The sequence below is a fragment of the Lethenteron reissneri genome, unplaced genomic scaffold, assembly GCF_015708825.2.
Source record: "Lethenteron reissneri isolate LAM-NWPU_2019-01 unplaced genomic scaffold, ASM1570882v1 scaffold_1638, whole genome shotgun sequence".
In the NCBI taxonomy this organism is placed as follows: domain Eukaryota; kingdom Metazoa; phylum Chordata; class Hyperoartia; order Petromyzontiformes; family Petromyzontidae; genus Lethenteron; species Lethenteron reissneri.
In genome coordinates, this window is record NW_026891375.1 from 1,590,510 (window position 1) to 1,617,427 (window position 26,918).

At 48.9% G+C, this 26,918-nt stretch overlaps 1 protein-coding gene across 3 annotated transcripts in view; it reads left to right on the top strand.

The window, feature by feature from the left end:
* The window catches only part of LOC133362906 (putative defense protein 3), a 33,651-nt gene extending 11,841 nt beyond the window's left edge, over positions 1 to 21,810 (top strand). Inside the window, exons 1-5 of one of the 3 annotated variants that reach the window (XM_061581872.1) lie at positions 6,375 to 6,796; positions 7,392 to 7,501; positions 18,449 to 18,561; positions 20,144 to 20,211; positions 21,407 to 21,810. In XM_061581872.1, coding sequence (XP_061437856.1) covers positions 6,604 to 6,796; positions 7,392 to 7,501; positions 18,449 to 18,561; positions 20,144 to 20,211; positions 21,407 to 21,735 — 813 coding nt within the window. In that variant the 5' untranslated portion in view covers positions 6,375 to 6,603 and the 3' untranslated portion in view covers positions 21,736 to 21,810. Of the gene's footprint in view, positions 1 to 6,374; positions 6,797 to 7,391; positions 7,502 to 8,325; positions 8,439 to 9,822; positions 9,891 to 11,049; positions 12,352 to 18,448; positions 18,562 to 20,143; positions 20,212 to 21,406 lie in introns of those variants that run through there. The other 2 variants (XM_061581869.1, XM_061581871.1) reach the window with 2 other exon arrangements.
* The last annotated feature ends 5,108 nt before the right edge of the window (positions 21,811 to 26,918 follow it).

A 26,918-nucleotide genomic window follows, 5' to 3' on the forward strand; every position in this document is an offset into this window, starting at 1 on the left:
TGCCACGTGTACCCCCCCAGGGGTCCACGTACCCCCCCGGTTGAGAACCACCACTTCGTGGGGCAGGGTTTCCCCAAATGCAGTCCCCGCAACCAACCGACCAACCGCCGCCACGCTCCGTCCTTCCAGCATTTACAAATTTACTCCATCCCCATTCAACGGTGGCCTTGAACTCCGTGCAGACCCACCAACCCCACACCGTACACACAGCCAGCAGCGCCTTCCTCGTTCCCAGGGAGATGGGGCCAAGGGGTTGAAGTCGACGGCAAATGTCGGTGGTCAGTAGAATTTATTTAGGAGGGTAAAACTCAAAAGCAAAAAAAACTATTGGACAAATTTGGTTAACACAAAAAAAATGAGTTTGCTGCAAAACAAAATCAAATCGTTGTAAATGTTCTGCACTTCAAGCGGCAAGTGGCGGAGAAGAGCTGCCGTGAGCCGGACCTGCGCGGGTGGCAGGGCTTATCATCAGAATCTCTATTTACACTGCAGGAGGAATCCGATGAGCTATGAAGCTCTTTTTCACAGATGTCCAGTAGGGGCGGGTCAAAACGTTACAATACAAAAACACGATAGGACTGCAAAGTACAAGAAAGGTAAATAAATCACCCTAACTACAAAAAACTAAACCATCCTACCAGACAAAACCCACCGAGGCAATTTATTTTTCAAAAGCAAGATACGAAGGCTCAACATATGGCAGCGGCGTGTGAGTGAGCTGTGTGTGTGAGTGAGCTGTGTGTGTTTAAATTGAGAGTCTCTAAATATCAAATCTTTAGGTGTTACTTACTTAGTAATTATATCCAAACAAACGAATGTTGCAGTGAAGAAACAACAGTTTTCCGCATTCTCACCCAGCAGGTTGCTGTGCCTTGCTTTGATCAGAATCGACTTTTGTGAAGTAATCCCACACCGCATGTTTCGATATTCTTCACGGTGTAATCTAGATTTGAAGTTTTCGTGACTGCAGGGATCCATACTCTTTGGTTCTTTCGGGAAAAGTCACATAGGTATAAAAATTTAATAAATGTAGTCACGACGTTTCGGGTGCAACACAAGCGTCCGTCATCAGGTGGAACACCCACAGTGGCCCACTTCAGCAATTGTTTTCTTGCTGTGGATGTCCCACCTGATGACGGACGCTTGTAATGCGTCCGAAACGTCGTGATTAAATTGATTTTATTTTTTATACCTACGTGACTTTATTGAAAGAACCAAAGAGTATTCTTCACGGTGATTAACTGCTCCGTTTATTAACTTTAATTTTCTACTTCACTCAGATTCGAATTTTCGTTATCACTAATTCGCTACGGAACTATTAACTAGCTGAATATCAATATTGTCAGACTTCGAATCTCGGTATCAACACGCGTGTAGACTGAAGCGAACGCAACACATGAAGCCAAGGCGGGCAGACGGCTGGGAACAGACAACAGGGGCACTTTGTAGTCGCCCTGCCAAAGAGACTCCACCCACGCATGCCGATGTAGGCTGCCGTTTGTTGACATTATACAAATACAGGTATATTTATTCTAATTTAAGATTTATTCACTTTGTTTATTGAGTTTAAATGTGATAAAGGCCTAATCCGTCAGCACACTCGCCTAAAGCCCTCAGCTTTCTGTATTGTAATTTTTTTTTAGTTTTTTAATTTGTGTACATTTATGCACTTTCAAATATAAATGTACGTGTCTATATTTATTATAGTACAAATGCACGAATATTTATTCAAATTTAAGGTTTATTTACTTTGTTTATTGAGTAAAAAATTATCAAGGCCTAGTTCGCCAGCGCCTCGTCTAAAGCCCTAGGCTTCAGGCTTTCGTATTGTGTATTTATTATCCTTTAAGGTTTATTAATGAATATGAGGAAGCCACTGGGGCAGATTGAAAACGACTTTCTTTAGAACTGTTTTTTTGCGTGTTGAGTTTGTTGTCCTTCCCCCGCACTTCCGATTATCACGGTCGGCTATGTACGGTGCGAAAGAAGTTCAACGTAGGTCTGCGAGCTGCTCGCACGAGACGACCTGGTGGCACCCAGGACGGGTCGTAGCAGGCCTTCGGGACGTTTAAAACCACGCAGATATTCAACTCAACACTCACAAACACCCACACACAAGCACACACACAGTGACAACAACCGCAATTTGCCACAAAGTGGCGGTGATGTCACCACGACGCTTGTGCCAGGCTATGTGCACGACCCAGGTGCCACGGCTCGACTGACACACACACTCAGACGAAGACCCCATTTAGCCTCAACGTGCTTTTGGGGCAAGTTGATGTTCCCGAGCAGCATAAATGGGGGCCGGCATGGCACAGGAGGAGGTGTGTGGGTAGCACCAGGCCCGGCCGTTTGTCTCCAAAAGTCACAGGGAGCAGCACCCAGGTCCCTGCGGACCACCGTGGTCGTGGTGGTGAGGAGTGACGCGTCGCTCATGCTCGTGTGAGGTGCACGGAGAGTCTGTGGCGAAAGTGCTTGAGAGCCACGGCAGAAGGACTACGACACCATGGCGGAGGTGACAGTGGTGAAGGAGGGCTGGCTCTATAAGCGTGCTGCAAGCAACTCGGACGATGAGAAATCAGGTGCAGACCACGCTCCGCTCGCTGTCCTCGAAGTTCGAGGATATGAGCACATGCAACGACCTGATCGGCAAGCACGGAGCCACTCTCCAGCGCTCGCTCAACGACCTGGAAACCCTTAAGCTGCCACCCGAGTGCAGCAAGAAGCAAGGCCGTCAATGAGCGCGCAACCCTTTTACGCTTCACCTCCAATGCTATGATCAATAGTGATCTCTTGCTCTAATGTCATATTGAGGGCGGTGCTCATCTCCAAAAACTCAAGCACACGGGCGAGAAGCCATGCATGTGTGACGAGTGCAGCAAGACGTTTCTCGCGCTCGGCCTACAAGTATTTTTTTCGCTTGTGTGTTAAACTGTGTGTACCCTTGATATTTTAAAGATGGCAGTTCTCCTGCTGCTGTGTATCCTACTGCTGTCCCTCCTGGCCATATTTAGTGCCACACTCAACTCTACCACCAGCAACCCTCGTTATTTCTCGTCCATACTTGTTGCTAAATTTGCCACTACACCTGCTAATGAAACAGCTTATAGACACTTCTACACTCCATCATTTTATCCTTTTAAACCCTATCTCTGTCCCATTACTTCACCAGCACTCCTTCCAAACTTCATTCTCCTCTTAAAAATGTCCCCATCTGTGAGCTGCTGCTATTCGTCCAAGGTTCGCCACTCTTCATCCTTTCACAGAAAATACCTGTGCAAACTATTAATTATACTTTTCTTATTTCTAGGAGGTATTGAGCTTCATCCTGGCCCAAATGTAAAGAACTCATATAATTCTGTAGATTTTTCTGGCAGAAAAGGTGTTGGTGTTCTACATGTCAACATCTGAGGGCTTGTGATTATATTAAGTCAACTAAAACTAGAAGTGGTAAATCTGGACCCGGACATTTTTTGCCTTACAGAAACATTTCTCACTCCTTCCGTAAATGACTTGCAGATTAAGATTGACAACTACAACCTTTTTCGGCTTGACCAAGGGTCTAAAGGAGGTGAAATTGCCATCTATGTTCGTAATACTATTGCATGTTCACCAGCTCACTCCTTGTTAAAAAAAATTGTTTTGAAGGTATGGCTCTCAGGATAACTCTCCAAAATAATCAACAGATATTGGTAGTGTGCTGCTATAGACCGCCTAGTGGTAAGGATGTTGAAGCTGTGTCAGCACTGAGAGAGCTTCTTGGGGGCCTCCCTGAAGGTGAAATAGATTTTGTGGGTGATCTGAATTGGAATTGGCTAAACCCGCCGGCCGTGGCCACAAATTTTGCAGATGAATTTAACCTATTACAATTAATAATGTCCACAAGCCCCAACCTAAAAAAATCCGGGACAGGTAATCTCTGCTTAAAGTCCTATTGACTAATGCCCCTTACAATTTCCCGCTTACTGGTGTTCTGAGTAATAACCTTAGTGATCACTCCTTCAATTTGGGGGTGAGATCGTCAGCTAGACCCAAAGCCCCCCCTAAATTGGTTGATAAGCACTCCATGAGACACTTCAGCATACAAGCATTTACTAATGATGTGCTTCACCTCGGATATTGACAAGGTCTGTCATATCCCCAACCTTACTACGGCTTGGGAGACCTTCAGGCACACGTTTCTCCAAATTCTTAACAAACATGTTCCGTTGGTTAGATTTAAATTAAAGGCAACCGCCCACCATGGTTTGATCTTTTGATTACTAAGCTCATGAAAACTAGGGACAGGGAATGTGCTCAGAAAAGTAAGTTGGTCAATGACTGGCTAGATACAGATTTTAAGGAATAGATGCGTCAAAAAAAATACGGTATGCAAAAAATGCTTACTTTTTCCTCCACTCTCCTGGAATCACATGGCAATGCCAGGATCTTCTGGAAAAACAATCAAATTTATCGAAAAGGCATCGAACACAGATAATCTGCCCATTGCGCTGAACCGAAACGGGGACTATTTTTCAGAGCCCCAAAAAAAGTCGACAATTTTAACCTCCATTTTTCTGAAGCTGGTGACCTTTTTCATAATGTATTGGGAGTCACCCCTGCTCATACAATTTCCTACACCCCTGTCCAAACATTAAACGAATTTAGTTTCCAGCCTATCCACGAAAGTAATGTGCTGAAACAACTGTCCTACCTCAAAGGGTCCTCCTCTACCGGAGCGGATAGTATTCCCGTCTTTGCTCTGCTAACTGTTGGTCACCTAATATGCAAACCTATAGCCCATATTTTCAACCAGTCGATCAAAGAAGCATCAGTACCTCTAGAAGGGAAACATTCCTATGTTCGTCCACTTCACAAAGGTGGCCCTAAATATGATCCAAATACTCTTTGGTTCTTTCGGTAAAGTCACGTAGGTATATAATAAAGTAAATTAAATCACGTTTCGGGCGCAACACAAGCGTCCGGCATCAGGTGAGACAACCACAGCAAGAAACAATTTCTGAAGTGGGCAAAAGGGCTACTGTTACAAGAGGCTATATAGGTAAGAGAGGGCGGAGGAGCAAGGGGGGAGAGATAGAGAGAGGGGGGGGGGGAGTGCTGCGAGAACGTTTAGAGGACGATCAGACAAAATGCCGGGGGGGAAGTGGGCGGGGCTGGGAGTGGGAGGCTGAAGAAGCTGGAGATGCGGAAATGAAGGCAACACCATAAAGCAGTTAAGGTTTTAACTGGTTAATAACATCCTTCCAATGATGAATGGGTACTTGGACTGCATTATGAGCAAAGCTATTTCTCCAACCATGGAGAAACAACCCCCTGAGATGCCGATCAAAACCATCAAGTTACCATACATAGCAGGCGTTACCAAAAATATTTCCAAAATCTTAAAACACAAGATCCAGGTCCGATTCAGTGCAGTACAAAAAAATCCGTGTTTAATCCCATCTGTGAAGGATGTCATTCCTGACATGCAATATCCTGGAGTCTACAAACTAAGTTGCACCTGTGGTGGGTGTTACATTGGGGAAACGAAACGACATACAGTCATACCTCGATATATGACCGCTTTAGAATACATCGAGGAGGAGGAGCACAATCAGGAGGAGGGGGGGACACACAGCGTCGAGCAGACAAACAAAAGGGGGACCACATTGGTCACGAGGGGCCACGGCGGCTCGGAAAAATTGCGCAACGCAGAACGTTGCGCAATATTTCTTAATTCTGCTGAAGCACAAGGTGTGCTGGTCTCGTCGTTGCGAACGTCGCAGCCCCGAATGACCCCTCCCCGAGCGAGAGGACGAACCCCGCGCAGCAGCGCGGTGTCGGTCAGAGGAACACGACGACCCCTGCTGTATATTTGTGTGTGACGAGATGTTAACTACCTCGCCTGATATACAGGAAGTCGTGGGTTTCGTCCCGACCCTGATGATGCCTGTTGTATGTTTGTAGTTTGCACGTCCGCCCCCTCACCATGCTTGTGGATTTTTCTCCCGTGACCTCCGTTTTTTTTTCTCTCCACGTTTAGAAACATGTGTTTAGTAGTAGTAGGAAAGCAACTGCAATTTGTATATTTACCAGGTAAAAGCCCACTGAGCCATATACATAGCTCTTATTAAGAAAAGACCTGCACATGACAAATGATTGCTCAACGAAGTGGCCTATCGTCACATGTGCGCTTCAGCAGAATTTAAAATATTGCAAAATTTCCATTGTGCAAATTCTTTGTCTAAATCGCTGTGGCACTGGTGACCAATGAGTGCCCCCGTTTTTGTCCACTCTACGCTGTGGCCCCGATACCCCTCATCCCTCGATTGTATAAGAAGCCCTGGCACTCACGCAGATCCGGCTCACAGCACCTATGCTGCTCCACTCACTGTTTGCGCGCAGAACGTTCGCAGACACCAACATTTTGTACATTTGAACAAGAGACATTTTCATAATTTTTTGGTTGTGTGCTGTTAACCATTACCAGCTTACATTTTCAAATTTGGGCCCAACATTTATTTTTGTTCTAAGTTTTTGAGTTTTACTATCCGAAATAAATATATATTAACCACTAACATTTGTCGTAGACAAACCCTGTGGCCTCGTCTCTCTCTGGGAATGATGGAGGCGCTGCTGGCTGTGTGGATGGTGGGGTTGGTGGGTCTGCACAGAGCTCAGGGCTACAGTGCTGGAGCACCAGGGTCCACCTGCACCACCATGCTTCCAGATCACGGCACCAACACACTGACCGGCACACCCTACTCCATCGTCACCAACAGCAGCACCTTCACCTCTGGCACCAAGGTTAAAGGTGAGTGAATGACCCCCCCCCCCACCCACCACCACCCCGACACAACTCCCTACGCTCGTCGAATGTACGCACGTTGAGTTTCTTTCACACTGAACGTAGCCAACCGCGCTAGTCGCAGGTGCGGATTCCTCCAGCCCGTATCGCGGGCTCAGTCGAAAGGACTGACCGCTCATCTGCACGGCGTTCAACCATCACGGATCGCTCACTCACTCAGCTATATAGTAGCTTGGCAAGCGAGCAGACGCTACAGAGTTGTACTCTACTTAATTACGACAGGGCAGCCTCGATTTACGAAAATAAATTTTTCATAAGTGTTGCCCATACAGAGTTTCGATAGAACCTCGCGCTGACTCAGAAAAATGTCTCCAGTGGCGAAGCCGACTTGTCATAAAGGGCCCTGTACATCTCCAATTCAAGAGTGCGCTGGGCATAAAAGCACTGGGAATTGAAAACGAACCTGTTTGTCCACATTAACTCTGGAGTCATCACGGCCACAGCTCGTGTCACGAAAGGGGTGAGTAGCACGACAGCCGAGCTAAGGTGGCGGGGGCTGTGAGCGTCTCAGAAATTGTCGCCTCCTTGTGTCTGTCCACAGTCACCATCGTGGGCACCTTCAAGGGCTACTTCCTGCAAGCGCGAATACCCGACACCGCGACCATCGTGGGCACATGGGACACCCCACCTACAGGCAACAAATTCGTACAGGTGACTCAGCCCACGGTTGACATCATCCTCATAATCACGATCCATGGACAGATAGTCCGTAGGTGTCCACTGCACATCTCGTCATTTGTTTCCACTTTCCTTTGCCTTGTGCAACATGCTCAAGTACATCTTGTTAGCACCAATCTCTTATGTCGTCAAGCCATTCTCTGAGGTCTTTCTCCCTTTCCGGTGCCTTTCATATTTCCGAAAAACACTTTGAATTTTCATCCTACATGTTGTGTGCCCAAGTGCCAGTTTCCTTCTCATCACCGCCTGCATCATCCTCAGGTCGTCTTCTTCTACGTGCAACCTTGTTTTTTACTTCTACGTTGGTCACTCTTTGGGTCCTGCCATTACTCCTTTTGGCTTTGTGATCCTCACTGTTATGTATTCCATGCAGTCGTGTGTAGACTTCCCATTTATACAAATTCCTTTACCCATAAGAAGTTATTGAGTTACATCTCGTAAATGTGTCGTTAAATCCGCCACCACCCGACTCAGCCAATTTGTAAGGTTTGTCCAGTAAACAAAACATGGAAATTCGGCACGATTTGAATAGAATGTGGTGGGTGGTTAATGCGCGGGTTAGGGGATGTTTCAGGCTGGGCATTGGCACATGCTAAGCACACAAAGCCCCTTTAACTCAAGGCGAGGCGAGGGATGAGGGATAAACACGACTGGGGCACGTGGTCATCCTGTGCACGTTTCCTTCATTGCCAACCCGGCCTGGGCTGTACAACGGCCCACAAAGGGCTACATAGGCTCATCAGGTTAATTCCAGCTTCAATAACAATGTCCATTGTCGTTTTGTTTCTATCTCGCAGTGCAATTCCGTGGCAAACGACGCAATGACGCACTCCAGCAGAACCTCCAAGACGAATCTGAGCTTGTATTGGATCCCCCCGACTACAAACCCTCCCAGCTCTGTAGTGTTTGTGTGAGTTCACTGTCACAGGGCACTCTTATAAGAACAACCCACTGGATTTTTATGAATATTAGTACTAATTACACGCCACAGTGGCTACGAGATGTTAACTACCTTCACATGGTATACAGAAAGCTGTGGGTTCGATCCTGACCCCGACGCCTCTATATTTGGAGTGTGCATGTCTCTCTCCATGTGGTCACGTGGGTTTTTCTCTGGGTCCTCCGGTTTTCCCTCCACATTTAGAATGGCCACATGTTTAGAGTATTTGGCTGCTATAAATTTCCACATCAGCCACTTCGATGAGCTATATAGCTCAATGGGTCTTATAAGGTAAAATAAAAAAATATTATTGGTGTAAGGAAGGCCTAGAGAACCCTATGATGGGATACGGTGAGTCCTCGCTTAATGCGTGACGGTGTTCACACTACAACGCGTTTTTTCTACAACACGGTTCTTCCGTTTGGGAACGTTTATCTTGCCGTTATGTGATGTTATAACGCAGAACGTGCCTGTTACATCGCGGAGACCGGTAGGGAAGACAAAGGGAGATTGGTGGAGAGGCCGTTAAGTTTACAGAAAGAACAGAGAAGACAAAAGGAGCGGGTAGAAGGGGTTCGGTGTGGTGCATTGTAATGGAGAAATTCCCTGAAGCGGTATGCGCTGTGTTGAGGTGACAAAGTTCACGTTCAAAGGCTTACCTTGGACTGCAACCCCCTTACTTTAATATTACTCCGCTTGTCTACCTGGGAGAGTCTCGCCGAATCTCAAGACCCTTTTCTCAGGAGGGTCCTGTCAAGGTGTCGCATCTGGGGGGTGCGATCCTGCTGTACGTCATCTCTACTGACTAATCTACAGTTATTTGTTTTTAAAATTTTGGCGTTTTTTGGCCACTAAGCGGTTGCATTGTCCTCCGATGGACGTTCTCTTCCCAAGAGCATCGGGGATTGGTTCTACTCGACGACTTTTGTTTACGATTCCATATCGGCAACTCCATTGGGGAGTAGCCGGCCCTCCTTGTCTCTCTCCTCTCGTGAATCGTAACTAGGGGGACAGGTCGGCTAAATAAATACACAACAAATAAAATATATTTCTGAGACCAGAGGTTATATCAAAGGGTTCTTCCGAGGGGCGTTTGCGTGCCAGCAATAATGACCAGACACGCTCCCTATCACCCTCCATGTCACGCAACACCTCAGCTCAGTCCCTCAGCACGGAGTCCACCCCAACATCTCAATTGGGGGAGTGGCCTGCTGTGCACGTGAGCAATTACAGCAACACATAGTGGCAGAGCGCACAATTGTGCGTATGATTAATCACGTGTAAACTCACACTGACGACTCTGTAGAGGCGAGGCCTCAAGTTGTTACACGCCTGACCTGTGTCCACCCCACAGAGCGACCGTGGTCAAGACGGAACCCGAATGGCAAATGAACGTGCAGTCGGCGAAGGTCAATGCCTCAGGTGAGTTCAGTGGCAGGGTTTTATTTCTCACTCAGGTGACTTTCCGTGTGTTGATCTGTAACTTCCCCCCCTCTCCTGCATGGGTTTCCTCAGAGTTCTCCGGTTTCTTCCAATGTGACTGGTATTGGTCAAGCATCTCAATATGGAATTACCTGCAACATGTCCTGCTCCTCATAAACAAACATTCCCCGTATAGCCTTAACAGACTGGTGGGGCAAGTGCTGTTAGCGAGTCGCAGCACTTATTAAGGCCGGCATGGCATACGTGGGGGTGTATGGCCAGAACCACACCCGGCCGCTTTTGTCACCCTAGCCACAATGTTTACACACACCAGGAATCAATTTGAGGCTGAGTTGATCTAGGGGAGGCTCAAGACCAGTTAAGATAACCGTCACCGATGTGGATGGCCATGAGCGGGAAACGAACTCGGGTCACCGGGTCTACAGCGCAGCGTGCTAACCGCCAAATTCTGCTCCCCCAACTCATAAACTACCGTGACACGCAGCGCCTCCCTTCGCATGAGCCTTGTGTTGTTAGAACGGCGCAATTACTGAATGAACTCCAGCATATCAAAGGTCGCATGGCAAACGCCGTTGAGTAGCGCTCGTGACCTTTGAAAAGCACCCAGAGACCTGCTCCATGCCGGCAGCGCCCATTCACAATGATCCACCGGCGCCATCGAAGCCCACAAACCTCCTTCCGAAAGTACGTCAGCGACAAAACCTAGTGCTCACGCGTGTGCGACACCCGGAGAAACCCCTACATGTGTACGCAGGGGACAACACTCTGTCCCATACAGATAGGCCAGATGGGAAATACTGCAGTCCGCACCTTGCTGTGCCACCTTCTCCTGGCGAGCCAGGGATATGGAGCACCTCCTCGACGCCCATGTGGAGGGAGTTTTACAATGTTGCGTGTGACCCCTCACCCCCGATAAGCATGGTTGGCTACGTACGGTGCGAATGAAGTTCAATATACATACGTGATCCACAAACTCTCGTTGACTCCACAGCGCTGACTCGCAGGCATGCATAGCCACAAGACCAGGCCTTGCAAGTGGTGGATAAGGCTTAACATGCAAAAACTTTCTCTGTCTGTTTTGTGCGAGAGGAGCGATGACAATATTTACAAAAACCTCATTCCCTTGTGTGTGCTGCAGGTTATGTAGCCACAACCAAGCCACCAGCTCAAACCACAACCAAGCCACCAGCTCAGACCACAACCAAGCCACCAGCTAAGACCACAACCAAGCCACCAGCTAAGACCACAGCCAAGCCACCAGCTAAGACCACAACCAAGTCACCAGTTAAGACCACAGCCAAGCCACCAGCTAAGACCACAACCAAGCCACCAGCTAAGACCACAGCCAAGCCACCAGCTAAGACCACAACCAAGTCACCAGTTAAGACCACAGCCAAGCCACCAGCTAAGACCACAGCCAAGCCACCAGCTACGACCACAACCAAGCCAGGCAACTCTGCCGGGCGTGCGGCCCTCGCCATGTCTGGGTTCTCGCTGGGCGCGCTGCTCGTGGTCTTCACAGCCGCGTGCTGCCGTTGATTCCACCGGCGAAGTCACGGAGTCCTTTCAGCGCGTGCAACGATCCCTAGAAGTAACGATCTTTGGTGGGGGGTGGCGGGGAGGGTGGGCAATGGGCCGGGTTTCTAACTTCATTCACAATCCGGCAAAACAACTCATATCGCTGCGACGAGGCGATTCGGTTGGAACGAGCGGAGAGGGGCGGGCGCCATCCACTCGGACCCAGCATCTAGAGTGACCACGAGTCCCCAGGGCTCTCCGTTCGCCCCACGTTCACTCTCTTGCACTCTCGCTCACAGCGCACCTCCGGTCCCTCGTGACCCTGCCTCTCCCGTCCCTCTCCACTCCAGCTCAACGAAAAATCTCCACCAGCGCTGAAATACATCTCCTTCTCTCCTCCGCCTGTTGTCCTTGCTTCTCTTACCCCCCCCCCCGCCCTTTCCGTCTCGAATCTTCTCCTGTCCCAGATACGCCCGGTCGCTCCGTACCCTTGGCAACTCCCGCCAAAATCCCCCCCTCCTCCGGCTCCCTCCTCGGGTAACGCCCCCACCTCATCAGCCGATCTCCATGGCAACTCCCGCCACCACTCATCCTCGAGACGTTTGTCCCAACGTCACTTGGCCGCCTTCTATCCATCGACACCTGTACACTCACCCCGTTATCTCCCCCTCATCCCATCCTCACTCTAGCCAGGTTCCATTTTGTCCCCCGCCACCCCAACCCAAAACTCTCGAGGCCTGTCCCCGGGAGTAACTTTAAGCCCATTGCTGTTAATCGCCGCCGAACCCCCTTTGACACGAGCCCGGTGAGAGCATTCCACCGTGCCATTTGTGGGTGCTGAGGGAAGGTGTTGTCTGGGTTACATCTTAATCAATAAATAATATTCTAAAATTAATCATTGTCATCGTCGTCATTGTCTACGGCAGTTGTTCTCAACCTTGTGTTTCCGTTACTGTTACCCCACTCGTTGAATTTTGTCTCAACCGAGCACCTTGCCCAATCCAACAAGGTTCTGAGAAATAAATGTACGAATAATGAGCATAAATATTTTAACAAATTGTACATTTCGTGATGTATCTTTAAGTAGCTAGTAAATGCAAGCAAGACTTAATTTGTTGGCACTCACTGGTTACTCTTGGCAACCATATTGTTTACCATCACTGAGTTTAGAAAGGTATTTTATGACGTTCTAGGTTACCATATATATTTACATTTTCTCGTAGTTATTTTTTCTTGGCAGATTCACACACAATGATTATTCACCAATGATACTTCCCGTATGATAGAATTTCAGACATTTATAAATCACCTCGCGTACCCCCCTGGGACATTGCCACGTGTACCCCCCAGGGGTCCACGTACCCCGCGGCTGAGAACCACCACTCCATGGGGTAGGGTTTCCCCAAATGCAGTCCCCGCAACCAACCGAACGGTGGCCTTGAACTCCGTGCAAGACCCACCAACCCCACACCGTACACACAGCGAATAGCAGCGCCTCCATCGTTCCCAGGGAGACTGTGCCAAGGGGTTGAAGTCGACAGCAAATGTCGGTGGTCAGTAGAATTTATTTAGGAGGGTAAAACTCAAAAGCAAAAAAAACTATTGGACAAATTTGGTTAACACACAAAAAATGAGTTTGCTGCAAAACAAAATAGAATCGTTGTTTGTAAATGTTCTGAACTTCAAGCGGCAAGTGGCGGAGCAGAGCTGCCGTGAGCCAGACCTGCGCGGATGGCAGGGCTTCTTATCATAATCTCTATTTACACTGCAGGAGGAATCCGATGAGCTATGAAGCTCTTTTTCACAGATGTCCGGTAGGGGCGGGTCAGAACATTACAATACAAAAACACAATAGGACTTCAAAGTACAAGAAAGATAAATAAATCACTCTAACACCTACAAATAAAACTAAACCATACCCATCCTACCAGACAAAGCCCACTGAGGTATTCATTTATTTTTAAAAAGCAAGCTGGGCAGATATGAAGGCTCAACAAAGTGGCTGATCATGCGGAGGGAAAAACCGGAGGACGCGGAGAAACAATTAACGCGACCACGGGGAGGACGTGCAAACTCCACATAGACACAGGCGTCAGGGTCGGGATCGAACCCCCGACCTCCTACATACCATGCGAGGAGGATAGCATCTCGTCACAGTGGCGCAACTTCAATAAATAAAGTAGACAAGTTCAGCTTGCACCATCAGTTCCGACCCTTATACTCGAGAGATGAGCGGGGGAGGAGGAGGGGGGGACACCGCGGGGAGCAGACAAACGCAAGGGGGACCACATTGGTCACGAGGGGCCACGTCGGCTCGGAAGAATTGTGCAACGTGGAACATTGCGCAATATTTCTTAATTCTGCTGAAGCGCAAGGTGTAGTGGTCTCGTTGTTGCGCTGCCCGAGGGGACTCGAAGCGAACGTCGCAGCCCAGAATGACCCCTTGCCGGGAGGACGAACCCCGCGCAGCAGCGCGGTGTCGGTCAGAGAACAGCGACGACCCCTGCTGTATATTTGCGTGTGACGAGATGTTAACTACCTCGCCTGGTATACAGGAGGTTCGTGGGTTCCATCCCGACCCCGATGATGCCTGTTGTATGTTTGTAGTTTGTATGTCTGTCCCTCACTCTCCCGTGACCTCCGTTTTTTTTTGATTCTCCACGTTTAGAAACGGATGAAAGCAACTGAAATATTTTTTTTACCAGGTGAAAGCCCACTGAGCCATATATTTATAAATAACGCGATTTAACCCACAAACCTTTATTATGAATAGTACTGGTCGCGAAAGCCTACGTGTTAAATTGAGCCAAACACATACCTCTTTTTAAGAAGTGACCTGGACATGACAAATGATTGCTCAAGGAAGTGGCCTCTCGTCACACCATGCACTTCAGCAGAATGCTAAATATTGCAAAATTTCAATTGCGCAAACTCTGTCTAAATCGCTGTGACAGCGGTGACCAATGAGTGCCCCCGTTTTTGTCCACTCCACGCTGTGGCCCCTATACCCCCTCATCCCTCGATTGTATAAGAAGCCCTGGCGCCCACGCAGGTCCGGCTCACAGCACCTATGCTGCTCCACTCACCGTTTGCATGCAGAACATTCGCAAACACCAACAATTTTAACATTTGAACAAAATACATTTTCATTATTGTTTGGTTGTATGCTGATAACCTTCGCCGGCTTATATTTTAAAATTTGGCCCCAGCATTTATTTTTGCTCAAAATTTTTGAGTTTTACTATCAGAAATAAATATATATTAACCACTAACATTTGTCGTACACAAACCCTGTGGCCTCGTCTCTGTCTGGGAATGATGGAGGCGCTGCTGGCTGTGTGGATGGTGGGGTTGGTGGGTCTGCACAGAGCTCAGGGCTACAGTGCTGGAGCACCAGGGTCAATCTGCACCACCATGATTCCAGGTCACGGCACCAACACACTGACCGGCACACCCTACTCCATCGTCACCAACAGCAGCACCTTCACCTCTGGCACCAAGGTTAACGATGAGTGAATGACCCCACCAACCACCACCACCCCGACACAACTCCCTACGCTCGTCGACTGTACGTACGTTGAGCTTCTTTCACACCGAACGTAGCCAACCGTGCTAGTCGCAGGTGCGGATTCCTCCATCCCGTATCGCGGACACAGTCAACCGGACTGACCGCTCATCTGCACGGCGTTCAACTATCACGGATCGCTCACTCAGCTATATAGTCGCTTGGAAAACGAGCAGACGCTACTGTGTTGTACTCTACTTAATTACGACAAGGCACCCTCGATTTACGAAGATATTTTTTCGTAAGTCAAAACGTAATAGCGTTCCGTATTTAAATGTCCATTAAAGTAGCATAACATTAAAAAATCCGTTTATTTCAACTTACTTTGAGTCCTGATGCTGGTTTGCTTGTCAGAAGGGATGCAATGAGTCACCAAAATTGCACTCACACAGACACACACGGGGCACGCACACACACAGGCCACACACACACAGACGCACACACATGGGGCACAACAACTAAGTGGCGGTGATGAGCACCACGACGCTTGTGCCAGGCCATGTGCACCTTGAGGCCACGTGAAGTATCGAACGCCGGCTGGCAGGAGGTCACGGGGCAGACCCAGCAGGTGCCACGGGTCGACTGACTGAGATGACCGAGATGAATGGCTGATGCACCACCTGTGCCCCCTACTGTGCCAACTTGCTGTGCTTTAGCCACCCGGCACTCCGCCCTCCGTTGTTGTTGGAGGGCGACTATCTCCAACTGCCCAGCAGCGTCCTTCACGAGCCTCCTCCACAGAGGCCGATCTTGACACCGCAGGTACCAGTCATCGGCAAGTCCACTCAGCTCCACGTCCTCCTGTACCACATCACTCCATCTCTTCTCTAGCCCGTGCCGCGCCTGTTTAGCCCCCTCGATCCGGCCGAAAAGCTGTTTCGGCATGCGGTGGCTGGGCATGCGGGCTACATTACCCAGCCAACGCAGCCTTGCCTGCCGGAGGAGCTCACCGATGGGACTTTGCCCAGATCTTTCAAGGATTTGTGAGCTCCTCACACAATCCAGCCTGGTTAAACCCAGGATGGATCATAGGCAGGCCAGCGTAAATGTTTTCAACCGGCGAAGATGCTCCATTAAGGGGGTCCACGTTTCGCAAGCGTAGAGAAGGGAGGGAATGACTGTGGCCGAGAAGACATGAAGCTTCGTGCAAAACGACAGACCAGGTAGCTTGCACACAGCGTTACGCAACCGATGAAAATATATTGTCGACTGATTCGGAGTGAGACCTCTGCTGTTAAACTGGAGCCGGTCATGAGCACACTGCCCAGGTATGGGAAACTCTCCACTCTCTCCACTACTGCCCCATCACGATTGCGAGTTGTGGGGGTGGAGTGTCCGATGGTACAAAATACCCAGGCAGGTGCTTAGTTTTGGTGGGGCTGATGGTAAGGCCCCACCTCTTAGGGGCACACTCCAGTTTCAGCAGCAGCGTCTCCAACTCCTCCACTGAATGAGTGGCAATTACCAAATCATCAGCATTTATAACGTGGTTGACCAATAGGGAGCCATCCCTTGACCGCACCCGGGTATCGATCAGCCTCCCATTATATCTGTACCAAATGGAAATTCCCCCAGTACAGCTACTTAAGGCTTCATGAACTACGTGGTCAAAATATATGTTAAATAATGTGGGAGCCAGAGGACATCCCTGTCACACCCCAAGGTGTACAGGGAATGGCTCCAACTCCCGGCCATGTAGTTTTACCCGGGCCCGCTCACCATCATGAAGGTCCTTAATGATCGTGAGCAGAGGGTCCGGGGCTCCGAAAGCACGAAGAACAACCCAGAGCCCAGGCCTACACACACCCACTTTCACACACACACGCACAAACACTCCCAGCGCAAGGTTGACCGATGACATATCGCACAGGATCGCTCCGCTGAACAAAATTGTTCCCGTGGTTCAGTTTGCAAGTGCGAGTTCGCGTTTTAAGTCGTCAAAATAAATATATTTTATGGAAGCTATTTCGAAAGTTGGGTGTTCGTAAATGTGGGTGTTCTTAAGTTGAGGACTGTCTGTGTTTCGCACATTTCCTTTGGACCTGGAGGATGGTTGATATGCACTGTACCGACATCTGGTGCCAAGACTGTTGAATTTCAAAACTGCAGTGCTCTGCGTGTTATCCCCCCGACGACCCATTTGGGAGATCCAAATTTGTGACGGACGGACATTTTCAACTGATTATGAACATTGCGCTGACAGAGAAAAATGTCTGCGTGAAGTCTCCAGTGGCGAAAGCGAATTGTCCTTTAGAGCCCTGTGCGTCTCTAATTCAAGAGAGCGCTGGGCATAAAATCACAGGGAATTTAAAACGAACCCATTTGTCCACTTTTACTGTGGAGTCATGCTGGCCACTGCTCGCGTCACGAAAGGGGTGAGAAGCGCGACAGCCGAGCTAAGGTGGGGGGGCTGCGAGCGTCTCCCAAATTGTCGCCTCCTTGTGTCTGTCCACAGTGACCATCGTGGGCACCTTCAAGGGCTACTTCCTGCAAGCGCGAATACCCGACACCACGATCATCGTGGGTACATGGGAAACCCCGCTTACAGGACACAAACTCATACAGGTGACTCAGCCCTTTGTTGACACATCATCCTCATAATCACGATCCATGGGCAGATAGCCGTAGATGTCCACTGCACATCTCGTCATATGTTTCCACTTTCCTCTGTCTTCTGTCCACATGATCAAGTAGTGGCCACATATTCTTGGTTCTTTCGGTGAAGTCACGTAGAAGGGAAATAATAAAAATAAAACATAAGATAAAATTCTAACGACGTTTCTCGCCACAACGCAAGCAGCCGCCCTCAGGTGAAGAACAGGGCTGTCGGAAAGACAGCGTCCTAATGAGTGGCCACATCTTTCTAGCACCAATCTCTTATGTCGTCGTCAAGCCATTCTCTGAGGCATTTCTCTAGTTCCGGTTCCTTCCATATTTCTGAACAACACTTTTAATTTTCATCCTACATGTTGTGTGCCAGTTTCCTTCTCATCACCGCCTGTATCATCCTCAGGTCGTCTCCTTCTACGTGCAACCTTGTTTTTTACTTCTACGTTGGTCACTCTTTGGGTCCTGCCATTACTCCTTTTGGCTTTGTGATCCTCACTCTTGGCGGATGTCGTTTAATCTGCCACCACCCGACAGCCAATTCGTGAGGTTTGTCAAGTAAACAAAACACGGCAATTCGTATCGAATTGAATAGATGGGTGGTTAATGCGCGGGTTAGGGGATGTTTCAGGCTGGACATTCTAAGCACGTAAAGCCCCTTTAACTCAAGGCGAGGCGAGGGACGGGGGATCAACACGGCTGGGGCACGTGGTCATCCTGTGCACGTTTCCTTCATTGACAACCCGGCCTGGGCTGTACAAATGCCATTAAAGTCTCCATAGGCTCATCAGGTTAATTCCAGCTTCAATAACAATGTCCGATGTCGTTTTGTTTCTGTGTCTCGCAGTGCAATTCCGTGGCAAACGCCGCGGTGACGCACTCCACCAGCACCTCCAAAACTAAAGTGAGCTTGTATTGGATACCTCCGACTACAAACCCTCCCAGCTCCGTAGTGTTTGTGTGAGTTCACCATCACAGGGCACTGTTACGCGCACAGCCCACTATATTATTATGGATATTAGTACTAATTACACGCCACAGTGGCTACGATGTAAACTACCTTCGCCCGGTATAAAGGAAGCTGTGGGTTTGATCCTGACGCCGACGCCTCTATATTTGGAGTGTGCGTGTCTCTCTCCATTTGGTCACGTGGATTTTTCCCCGGGTCCTCCGTTTTTTCCCTCCACATTTAGAATGGCCACACGTTTAGCGTATTTGGCTGCTATAAATTTCCACATCAGCCACTTTGATGAGCTATCATTTTTGGCCAGATCGCTTCTGCAAAATATCTATATAGCTTAATGGGTCTTACCTGGTAAAATAAAAAAAATATTATTGGTGTAAGGAATGCCTAGAGAATCGTATGAAGGAATACGGTGAGTCCTCGCTTAATGCGTGAGGGTGTTCACACTACAACGCGTTTTTTCTATAACACGGTTCTTCTGTTTGGGAACGTTTATCTTGCCGTTATGTGATGTTATAACGAGGAACGTGCCCCATTATAACGCGGGACGTGCCTGTTACATCGCGGAGACCGGTAGGGAAAACAAAGGGAGATTGGTGGAGAGGCCTTTAAGGTTCCAGAAAGAACAGAGAAGACAAAAGGAGCGGGTAGAAGGGGTTCGGTGTGGTGCATTGTAACGGAGCAATTCCCTGAAGCGTTATGCGCTGTGTTGAGGTGACCTTGGACTGCAACTCCCTTACTTTAATATTACTCCGCTTGTCTACCTGGGAGAGTCTCGCTGAATCTCAAGACCCTTTTCTCAGGAGGGTCCTGTCAAGGTGTCGCATCTGGGGGGTGCGATCCTGCTGTACGTCATCACCGAGTAATCTGCGGTTATTTGGTTTTTAAAATTCGGCGTTTTTTGGCCACTAAGCGGCTGCATTGTCTTCCGATGGACGTCCTCTCCCCAAGAGCGTCGGGGATTGGTTCCGCGCGACGACTTTTGTTCATGATTCCACACCGCCAACTCCATGGAGGTGTAGCCGGTCGTGCTTGTCGCTCTCCTCTCGTGAACCGTAACTAGGGGGACAGATCGGCTACATAGACAACAAAGATAAGAGATTTCTGAGACGATGACGAGTAGATACTCTGCGTTGTGTTCTGAGAAGTTGGAGACTCCACAACAGATGAGCACCAGAGGTTATTTCAAAGGGTTCTTCCGAGGGGCATTTGAGTGCCAGCAATCATGGCCAGACACGCTCCCTATCACCCTCCACGTCACACAACACCTCAGCTCAGTCCCTCAGCACGGAGTCCACCCCAACATCTCAATTGGGGGCGTGCCCTATAATCTGAATAGTCGACACACTGCTGGGCGTGGCCTGCTGTGCACTTGAGGCTTGGGGTCCATATAACTCTGATCATCATCGTTATTTATACTAAAAAAACACATAGCTTGCTCTCCGTCGCAATTACAGTAACACATAGCGGCAGTGCACAATTGTACGTATGATTCATCACATGTAAGCTCACACTGGCCACTCTGTGGAGGCGAGGCCTCAAGTTGTTACACGCTTGACCTGTGTGTCCACCCCACAGAGCGACCGTGGTCAAGACGGAACCCGAATGGCAAATGAACGTGCAGTCGGCGAAGGTCACTGCCTCAGGTGAGTTCACGAGTGCAGTGGTGGTGAACCCAGAAGTGGCTAGGTTTTATTTCTCACTCGGGTGCCTTTCCGTGTGTTGGTCTGTATCTTACCCCCCTCATCTGCATGGGTTACCTCCGAGTTCCCCGTTTTCTTCCAACATGACTGGTATTGGTCAAGCATCTCAATGCGGACAGAAAATTACCTGCAACACATCCCACTCCTCAACGACAAACTATCCCCCATATAGCCTTAACAGACTGGTGGGGCAAGTGCTGTTAGCGAGTAGTAACACCTCTGACGGCCGGCACCGTGGGACACAAGGGAGTGGATGGCCAGAACCACGCTCGGTCGCTTTTGTTTCCCTAGCCGCAATGTTTTCACGCAACACCAGGTACTCATTTGAGGCTGAGTCAACCTAGGGGAGGGCTCAGGAACAGTTCAGATAATCGTCACCGGTGTTGATTGCCGTGAGCAGGAAACAAACGCGGGTCGCCAGGTTCGTAGTACATCACGCTAACCGCCAAATAAAGTACTGACAGGCAGCGCCTCCCTTCGCATGAGCCTTGTGCTGTTAGAACGTCGCAATTACTGAATGAACTCCAGCATATCAAAGGTCGCATGGCAACCGCCGTTGAGTAGCGCTCGTGACCTTTGAAAAGCACCCAGAGACCTGCTCCATGCCGGCAGCGCCCAGTCACTATGATCCAATGGCGCCATCGAAGCCCACAAATCTCGTTCCGCACGTACGTCAGCGACAAAACCTCGTGCTCACGTGTGTGTGAGCAAACCGGATGACCCAGAGAAAACCCTACATGTGTACGCAGAGTACAAAACTCTGTCCCATACAGATGGGCCAGATAGGTAATACTGCAGTTCGTACCTTGCTGTGCCACCTTCTCCTGCAGAGCCAGGGATATGGGAGCACCTCCTCGATGCCCATGTGGAGGGAGTTTTACAATGTTCGCGTGTGATCCCGCACCTCCGATAGGCACGGTTGGCTACGTACGGTGCAAAAGAAGTTCAACATACATACGTGGCCCACAAACTCTTATTAACTCCACAGCGCTGGATCGCAGGCATGTAATCAGGCTTAACATGGAACAAATTTCCCTGTCTAATTTGGTGTGAGAGGAGCGATGACAATATTTACAAAAACCTCATTCCCTTGTATGACAATATTTACAAAAACCTCATTCCCTTGTATGTGCTGCAGGTTATGGAGCCACAACCAAGGCACCAGCTCAGACCACAGCCAAGCCACCAGCTAAAACCACAAACAAGGCACCAGCTGAAACCACGACAAGAGAACCAGGAGAAAATGAACCTGAAGAACCAACCAAAATCGCAACCAAGGCACCAGCTGAAACCACAGCCAAGCCAACAACTAAGGCCACGACCAAAGCACCAGCTCAGACCACAACCAAGCCATCAACTAAGACCACGGCTAAGCCAGGCAACTCTGCCGGGTGTGCGGCCCTCGCGGTGTCTGGATTCTCCTTGGGCGCGCTGCTCGTGGTCGTTACAGCCGCATGCTTCCGCTGATTCCACCGGCGAAGTCACGGAGTTCCTTCAGCGAGTGCAACGATCCAGAGTTGTAACGATCTCTTGTTGGGGTGGGGGGTGGCGGGGAGGGTGGGCAGTGGGCCGGGTTCCTAACTTCATTCACAATCCGGAAAAACAACTCGTATCGCTGCGACGAGGCGAATCGATTGGAACGAGTGGAGAGAGGTGGGCGCCGCCCACTCGGACCGAGCGTCTAGAGTGACCACGAGTCCCCAGGGCTCTTCTTTTGCCCCACGTTCACTCTCTTGCACTCTCGCTCACAGCGCACCTCCGGTCCCTCGTGACCCTGCCTCTCCCGTCCCTCTCCACTCCAGCTCAACGAAAAATCTCCACCAGCGCTGAAGCATCTGCGTCCCCCAAATACATCTCCTTCTCTCCCCCCCCCCGCACGCCCCTTCCGTCTCGAGTCTTCTCCTGTCCCAGATACGCCCGGTCACTCCATAGCCTTGGCAACTTCTGCCAAATCCCCCCCCCCCCTCCGGTTCCCTCCTCGGGTAACATCCCCACCTCATCAGCCGATCTCCATGGCAACTACCGCCACCACTCATCCTCGAGACGTTTGTCCCAACGTCACTTGGCCGCCTTCTATCCAACAACACCTGTACACTCACCCCGTCGTCTCCCCCTCATCCGATCCTCACTCTAGCCAGGCTCCATTTTGTCTCCCGCCACCCCAACCCAAAACTCTCGAGGCCTGTCCCCGGGAGTAACTTTAACCCCATTGCTGTTGATCGCCGCCGAACCCCCTTTGACACGAACCCTGTGAGAGCATTCCACCGTGCAATGTGGGTGCTGAGGGAATAATATTCTAAAATGAATCATTGTCATCGTCTTCATTGTTTATGGCAGTTGTTCTCAACCTTGTGTTGGCTGCTGTTACCCCACTCGTTGAATTTTGTCTCAGCCGAGCACCTTGCCCGACCCAAGATGGTTCTAAGATATAAATGTATGAATGAGCGTGAATATTTTAATCAATTGTCCATTTCGGTTGGTATCTTTAAGTAGCAAGTAACTGCAAGCAAGACTTAATTTGTTCACGCTTGCTGGTTACTCTTGGCAACCATATTGTTTACCATCACTGAGTTTAGAAAGGTATTTTATAACGTTCTAGGATACCGTATATATTAATATTTTATCGTAGTTAATTTTATATTGGCAGATTCATAATCCCATCTCTAAAGGATGTGATTCCTGCCATGCTGTACCCTGGTGTCTACAAATGGAGTTGTGGTTGTGGAAGCAGTTACATTGGGGAAACGAAACGACATCTCGAACCGCGTTCGTGAACACAAGGCAGATCTGAAACACGGTACGACCAATACATCGGCCGTTGCCGATCATTCTTTTAACGCTGTGGGCACACACGAAATTGATTTTTTCCAAGACGGAGGTACTCTGAAAACCTACCGGCTACCTTCAGAGATTTGTTCATGAAACCATCCAGATATATAAATACAGATACAACTTCAACCGAGATGATGGGTACAAACTGAGCAATCATTGTAAGTACGTTATTAACCAGGTAAAGGCTTAACTGTGATGTTTCCATCCTACCTGCCTATGTCAGCTGTTATTTCATGCTATTCTCTCGCTCTACCATAGCCACTTCCGTGCCCAGTTACATGCTAATTCCTCACATTAACATCATGCTAATCTCTCACATTATCATAGCTACTTCCGTGCCGTTACATGCCAATTTCTCACAATAACATCACTAGACCCAGCCACTCCTTTATGACCCTTGGGCTACACCCATTTCAAACCTTTAAAACAGTCTGCATCAGCAGCAGGCCATGCTTTCCCACCTGATGACGGCCGCTTGTGTTGTGCCTGAAACGTCGTGATTTATTTTATACCTACGTGACTTTACCGAAAGAACCAAAGAGTATGGATTCCTGCAGTCACGAAAGCTTAAAATCAAGATGAGATTCATACATGATTATTCACCAATGACTCTTCACGTACGATAGAATTCCAGACATTTATAAATCACCTTGCGTACCCCCTGGGACATTGCGACGTGTAACCCCCTAGGGGTCCACGTACCTCCCAGTTGAGAACCACCACTCCGTGGGGCAGGGTTTCCCCAAATGCAGCCCTCGCAACCAACCAATCGCCGCCCCGCTCTGTCCTTCACGCGTTCACAAATTTACTTCATCCCCATTCAACGGTGGCCTTGAACTCCGCGCAGACCCACCAACCACACACCGTTCACAGGGAGACGGGGACAAGGGGTTTAAGTCTTTGTCAAATGTCAGTGGTCAGTAGAATTTATTTAGGAGGGTAAAACTCGAAAGCAGAAAAAAAACTATTGGACAAATTTGGTTAACACAAAAAAAATGCAAAAAATGAGTTTGCTGCAAAAAAAATAGAATCGTTGTTGTTTGTAAATGTTCTGCGCTTCAAGTGGCCAGTGGCGGAGCAGAGCTGCTGTGAGCCGGACCTACGTGGGTGGCAGGGCTTCTTATCATAATCTCTATTTATACTGCAGGAGGAATTCAATGAGCTATGAAGCTCTTTTTCACAGATGTACAGTAGGGGCGGGTCAGAACATTACAATACAAAAACATGATAGGACTGCAAAGTACAGGAAAGGTAAATAAATCACTCTAACACATACAACTAAACCATACCCATCCTACCAGACAAAGCCCGGCGAGGTATTGATTTTTCAAAGCCAAGCTGGGCAGATACGTAGGCTCGAAACACATTTTCTAAATGTGGATGGAAAAACCGGATGACGCGGAAGAACAATTCACGCGACCATGGGGAGGACATGCAAACCCCACAAATATACAGGCGTCAGAGTCGGTATCGAACCCCCAACCTCCTACATACCAGGCAAGGATAGCATCTCGTCACCGTGGCACCCCTTCAATAAATAAAGTGTACAAGTTCAGCTTGCACCATCAGTTCCGACCCTTATACTCGAGAGATGAGCGGGGGAGGAGGAGGGGGGGACACCGCGGGGAGCAGACAAACACAAGGGGGACCACATTGGTCACGAGGGGCCACGTCGGCTCGGAAGAATTGTGCAACGTGGAACATTGCGCAATATTTCTTAATTCTGCTGAAGCGCAAGGTGTAGTGGTCTCGTCGTTGCGCTGTCCGCGGGGACTCGAAGCAAACGTCGCAGCCCCGAATGACCCCTCCCCGAGCGAGAGGACGAACCCCGCGCAGCAGCGCGGTGTCGGTCAAAGGACCGCGACAATGCCTGCTGTATATTTGCGTGCGACGAGAGGTTAACTACCTCGCCTGATATGCAGGAGGTTCGTGGGTTCGATTCCGACCCTGACGATGCCTGTTGTATATGTGTTGCGAGATGTTGACAACCTCGCCTGGTATACAGGAAGTCGTGAGTTTCATCCCAATGATGATTCCTGTTGTATGTTTGTAGTTTGCATGTCTGTCCCCCCCTCCCCATGCTTGTGTGGATTTTTCTCCCATGTCTTCCATTTTTTTTGCTCTCCACGTTTAGAAACATGCGTTTAGTAGTAGTAGGAAAGCAACTGAAATTAGTATTTTTACCAGGTAAAAGCCCAGAGCCATATACATAGTTCTTTTTAAGAAGCTACCTGGACATGACAAATGATTGCTTGAGGAAGTGGCCTCTCGTCACGCCATGCGCTTCAGCAGAATTCAAAATATTTCAAAATTTCCATTGCGTCATTTTTTGTCCGAATCGTCGTTGCACTGGTGACCAATGTGGTCCCCCTGTCTTTGTCCACTCCTCGCTGTGGCCCCTCTCCCCCCATCTCTCGATTATAAGAAGCCCTTTTGCCCACGCAGTTCCGGCTCAAAGCTCCTCTGCTGCTACACTCGCTGCTTGCGCGCAGAACACCAACAATTCGAAAATTTAAACCACGTTTAAAAGCACCAAGCTCATTTTTATAAATTTTGGGTTTTGTGTTAACCTTTGCCAGCTTATATTTTCAAATTCATCCCCAAAACTTGATTATTTTTGTTAATTTGTTTTTAGTTTTACCATCTGAAATAAATTAATGCCGACCCATGGCCTCATCTCTCTCTGGGAATGATGGAGGCGCTGCTGGCTGTGTGGTCTGCACGGAACTCAGGGCTACCCTGGTGGAGCGCCATCAACTGCTTGCACTGATATGGTCCAACAGCACCGCAACAACACACTGACCAGCACACCCTACTCCATTGTCACCAAAAGAAGCACTTTTGCCTCGGGCACCAAGATTAAAAATGAATGACCACACCCAACCACCAACACCTCGACACAACTCTCTACGCTCGTCGATTGTATATATGTTGAGCTTCTTTCACACTGTACGTAGCCAACCGTGCTAGTCGCAGGTGCAGATTCCTCGTTCCCGAGGCCCGTTCATAAGTCGAATGGTTCATAAGTCGGAACATAATAATCTATCGTATTTAAATGCCCATACGGTCAGTGCTATGTAATGTGCTACACTGTAATGTGCTACAATTTAAAAAGGGAAGCAGTTAAATTCATAAACTAGAATATTCTACATTTCCATTGAACACTGTAAATTAAAAGACTGTACAGTAAATAACACACAAAATAAAGTAACATTAAAAAACAGTTTTTCACTCACCTCGAGTCCTGATGCTGGCTTGCTTGTTGGAAGGGGCAAAATGAGTCCCCAAAATTGTACTCACACACGGGGCACGTAAACACACACACACAGATACACACACTGGGCACCCACCCACAACAATCGCCACTAAGTGGCGGTCACGTCACCACGACGCTTGTGCCAGGCCATGTGCACCTTGAGGCCCCGTGAAGTGTCGAACGCCCGCTGGCAGGTCACGGGGCAGACCCAGCAGGTGCCACGGGTCGACTGACTGAGATGACTGGCTGATGCACCACCTGTGCCCCCTACTGTGCTTTAGCCAACCGGTGCTCCACTCGTTGTTGTGAGCGTCGCTCCTCCGCCCTCCGTTGTTGTTGGAGGGTGACTGCCTCCAACTGCCCAGTAGCCCAAGGCTGATTCATTACATCTCGCGGAAGATCGCTCCGGTGAACAAAATTGTTCCCACGTTTCAGTTTGCAAGTGTGAGTTCACGTGTTAGGTCAATGTAAAATAAAATATATTTCATGGAAGCTAGTTTGCAAGTGTGGGTGTTCATAAATCGAGGACTGTCTATATTTAGCACATTTCCGATGGAGCTGG